General features: G+C 31.8%; 1 protein-coding gene across 1 annotated transcript; it reads left to right on the top strand.

Moving 5' to 3' along the window:
• The first annotated feature begins 2,652 nt into the window (after positions 1 to 2,652).
• Positions 2,653 to 4,594, top strand: LOC148604285 (uncharacterized). Its single transcript, XM_088549058.1, has one exon. It carries the CDS (start codon positions 3,167 to 3,169, stop codon positions 4,175 to 4,177), a length of 1,011 nt encoding a protein of 336 aa, XP_088405184.1. The 5' UTR covers positions 2,653 to 3,166; the 3' UTR covers positions 4,178 to 4,594.
• Positions 4,595 to 5,118: the final 524 nt, after the last annotated feature.

The following is a 5,118-nucleotide window of genomic DNA, read 5'->3' on the forward strand; positions in this document are numbered from 1 at the left end:
ATAATTAAAATGGCTTATGCTTCAACTTACTAAACTAATGGTAGACATGAAATTGAGAACTAAAAAAAAATAAAAACAAAAACAAAAACAGAATTGTAAAATGTCCGCAGATCAATGTAAGATTTAGATGAATATTCAGAAAAAAACACCAAATAAATAAAAAAATCTATACTCTTGTAGAATTTTACTTGCATTTAATGTGACGAGTGCCACTGTCGAAGCAAGAGCTACTTACCTTTTTGGTGAGCCTTGTATCAGTCCTTTAGATTTTTGTATGATGTCTTATTTCCTTATCGTTTGTTTTTGTTTTAAATTTTTACTGATCGTCTCTTTTTCTTTTTTTATTTTCATATCACATAGTGTATTTAAAAGTCTATATATCATGGTATTTTCACGTTTCTGTACTTTTGCCAATTCAAAGCACTGCATATAAATGTTTAAGTCGTTACTTGGTATGACATAAAAATTAAGGAACCAATTTTCGTGAGTAATAACATTTGTGTTTTTTTTTTTTTTTGTTATATTCAACCACGAGCAAAAATAGTTTCTGATAATATCTTTAAAAAATTATAATCCTAACGCTTATATTAATCATGAGAATCAGCCTCACCGTATCATACTTTTCCTTTGCTTTTTCATCTACTCCGGTAGTGACATTTTATGTGCAAGTCGTTTGGTGTTTTTAGAACAGCAGAAGACGTTCACCCTACCAGTGGTCAGTGATGCCAATTTTTATTGGAGTCGGATTGTTTATTTGATTTCATTTCTTTGTACGTGGTAATTTTGTTATTGTATTTTTTTCTATTGTCTGTGTCTATTTTTCTACCCCGGACTTGACTTTTTATGAGCAACTCGGCGGGCGTTTCTAGAAAAGCGGAGGACGCTTACCCTAGCGGTGCACCTGGTCCATGCTCCCAGTTTTTAGTTGAGTCCGAGTTGCTCATTTGCTTTTGTTACTTTGTATGTATGATAACTCTTTCCTGTTTGTTGCAATCCTTGTGTGATATTCCTTTGATTACTGTTCAAATTCTAATTTCATTGATTGTTTTGTACGGAAAAGCATATTTAAGAATTTAAGTAAGAGTAATCAAGGGAACCAAAGTTATAGTGGTAATCAAAAGAATATGATCCAGGGACAAAGACCAGACATGGAAAACAGACATACACAACATAGAACATAAAGTAACTAAAATCATACATACAAAGTAGCAAAGGAAAATGAGCAACTCGGACTCCAGGTAAGAACGCGAATTTCCAAGAGCATTAACCGGACTAAAATACGAAAACAGGGAGCAAGACAAAGAAATCAGGCACATACAACATAGAGAATGAAATAACCAAAAGAAAAAGTACGAAGAAACAAAAGTAAATGAACAATTCGGACTCCACTAAAAAGCTGGGAGCATTAAACACGTAAATCAAGAGGGCAAGCGTCTTTTGCTTTTCGTGAAAAGTCGCCGAGTTGCTCATAAAATGTCAAGTACGGGGTAGGCGTAAGAGAAAAGGAAAAATATAACACGGTGATATGTTCGATACTCGTGGTGCAGATGGATACATCGTTAAAATACACAAATTCATGATAACCACTGTAAGCTTTAGTAGTGATAAATTCAATCTTGTAGCAACATAACCCTGTTCCAGAAGCCTAATTGTAAGAAGTCTAGCGCGATACAAATGTGTGTGTAGTTACGGCAAGCTCACGCATAACGTATGGGCTGTGATATGGAAGGTGCTGAAGATAAAAAAAAGTTAACAATATGGAATTAGAAGTCATCGCATTTGTCGTTTAGTTTTGTCAATATTTTTTACCATCGGTCTCTAAATGTTCATACGAATGAGTATGTCTAACGACAATGGAAAGTGACATATGCATATTAAAACTATTGATTGAGCGACATGTGAATATATTACAGACATATGATAATGAAATGTACTTCCCAGATAAATAGACACCGGTATCAAATTGATTATACATTATACTGCAGTTGCATTTTTGGGTGAAACCTATCGTTGATTATACAAATACTGAATATGCTATCCCGATTCTAGGTATCATTCCTCTATCGTTTTTATTTCATGTTAATTCACATGAAACCATAAAGAACACGTGTTGGTATTAATATGTATATTTCATTTTACCTGAATGATGTACTTATTAACAAAACATATTTTTATTTGCTTGTTGTCTTCGATTGAATAATTGACTTTTCTTATTAAAGCCCTTGTAAATGATTTACTCGTTAAACCTTTATAGTTAGATACGATTTAAATAAAAACCTAAAACTGTTCTTTCTGTTTAAAACAACTTTAATGTCTGTAGTACCAATCTGAGAATATTCTCCTGTAGTCATTCCTTAAATAATGAAAATAAAGTACAATTCGTTAGCTAATAATGCTATTTTTACATAAATAATAACTAATTAAATACAACAGACAAGTAAAAACATTCAAAACTTCTGTTAATTATATTTTAAATGAAACGTAATCAAATTGAAAAACATCATTATTTGTTTCTACTCAAATTTCATTCGTAAAAATATGCTTGTTCAGTGGGAGAGAATTGTCAATAATCAAAACACTGACTTTAATGAAGGCGGCTTAGTGGGTCTTAACTCGATAGAGTGTCAAGTCGATAGTTTCATATGTCCCTTAAGTTCATTCTTAGAATCTGTACAGGGTTGTGTCGTCGTGAAGGAATTGTTAATTTAGAAAATATTGTATTTAATACCGTTTGCTTAGTAGGACTTCCCATGATAGATTATACTAAGCTTAAATACGACTTGTTTTTACAAATCAATAGTTTAAGTTCGTTGATTCTATCCAAAGAATGTTTCTGTGTCGTTAGTTGCATGAGGAGCTTATCTCGCCACATCTTTTAAACTTTAGGATTTAGCAGCAGGAGAAGATGTTGTATAATTACTCGGAATTTAATTTTGAATGTGAAATAATTTGTGTTCTTTACCAGAACTGATTGACAATTTGGCAAGCATATTGATTAACCAAAATGAAAGCTATGTGTAAATCATTCCGTCTAATGACGCAACGTACTTTAAATAATGATAACTGTTTATACTGATGTGCATAACAAATATATTGAATAACCACTGACTAAAGGTACATCAACAAAGAACGTTGTATAGTAAATGAAGATAACTCTTACCATATAATGAATGACAGCATTACAACAGGTGTCTCTAACATAAGCTCCAGTTACTACTCAGCAGAAAGTATGATGGCTAATGTGATTATTTTCATGGAAGCAGGAACAAGCGTTTTACTTGTTTTTGGAAACGGATTTACCATTGCTCTGGTCCAAAAACGGAAACTGCTTGGACGTTCTACAAATGTTTTTGTATTTTCAATAGCAGTCGCCGACTTTCTGAATGGTGCAATATCTATACCATCCCATATCTTATCAATCACATACAAAGGGGAATTATCTATCTACATGTGTAAGTGCTATACTTTTGTGTCTTATTTGTCAAAAACTGTAGTGCCTTATACTGTTGTGTTCATGTCTATGGAGAAAGCAATGCGTATTCTCTGTCCTACAAAAGAGATAGTTACCGTTGCAAGATGTATGTTTTGTACTAGTCTTTTGTGGTTCTTTGCCGCATCTTTTAATATTTGGTGTGTAGTTTTGTTTACCACTGAGAGTCACAAACGGAGGAAAGAGATCGGCGAGTTTGAAACAACTTCATTGAGCAGATGTGTTTTAGACGAGAGATTTGATTATCTTCATTTTCCATTTCTATACATCGACTTGATAGTGCTGTGTATTATTCCGTTATTGTTGACAGTAATTATATTTCTTATCTTGGTACGGAACTATTTTACAGTATTGAAAGAACGAATTCTAACTTACTTTTTTGTCATTAAGCTTCTTATCGCCTTGTTCAGCGTTATAGTAATATGCCACGTACCATTAGAGGTAATGATAGTATTGGACAGGATATACTCAGACAAATCTACGCTTTGGCCTTTGATTGTAAACTGCTGTATCACGATATCTTTTACACGGGGGATATGGAACTTATTAATTTACGGCTATTTTAAACACTATGTTTGCAGGAAACGACACTTAGCTAGTATTCGGGCTAGTAACAATATTAATAGGAATGTCTTCCGACCAAATTCATTACGACAGCGCCATTCGAGGAGAAGAAATGTGATTTGATAAAATTTCTATTAGCCTCTAAGTCATTTGAATGCTTTAAGGTAAAATGTTTTGTAATTAAATCAATTTTGTCTCAGTGAATTTTTTAATGGAAGCGATGTCTACTTTATTTGATTATAACAATGCAATGGTTTATACATATGTAAAAACAATGCTTATAATTTCTAGCCTCACTTTTATTCAAACATTATTATTATTATTATTATTATGCAACCTTTTTTAAGCACGCATTGACACAAAATAAATAAAATATCAACAAGTTCTTATCGTATAAGTCGTTTACCAAAGACATACATTTCTATTTAACATAGTGTTAACAAGAAAGAAAATAGAAATGGAGATTTTCAATGTAGGTAACACTTTAAATAATATGATCATGCAGCAAAAGAAATTCTAATGTATATTTTAGGCTATTCTTTAGAATGGAGATTACGAAGCTGTATGCAACAATGAAATGAAACATTTTGACATTTTTTGTGTATAAAAGTTATGGTCGTATTAATTTTCTTTTCCTGAATATGGAGCTTTACTGTATGTTTTCCTCCTCCGATTAGTTATGTCTGTTGCTTACAAATATAAAATCAAAACCTTGCACATATACTCAAATGTCAATATATGTTTCTTTTCTATACACTATTTGAAAAATATGATATGCGTCAATGATAAATATATAATCTTATTAATTTAAAACACATCATTTAACGCATAGTGTGTCTTTCCTCTATCATTTCTCTACCGTTCTATTATTTCGTGAATAAAAACACTTGTTATAAAAAAAAATATCTGTAAGCTCAAATAAGGAAATCTCAGATGGTATAGATAAAGCAAATAACATATTTCCCTGCTCAAGTTGTTTATATAAAGAATTCGTTCGATGGAAAATAATGTTTTATATTTTTCAATAGATTTAAAACAAATTTCACTTCTTTGTTATACTTTGT

The sequence above is a fragment of the Perna viridis genome, chromosome 10 (assembly GCF_037379345.1).
Source record: "Perna viridis isolate PV_CMFRI_1.1 ecotype Kerala chromosome 10, ASM3737934v1, whole genome shotgun sequence".
In the NCBI taxonomy this organism is placed as follows: domain Eukaryota; kingdom Metazoa; phylum Mollusca; class Bivalvia; order Mytilida; family Mytilidae; genus Perna; species Perna viridis.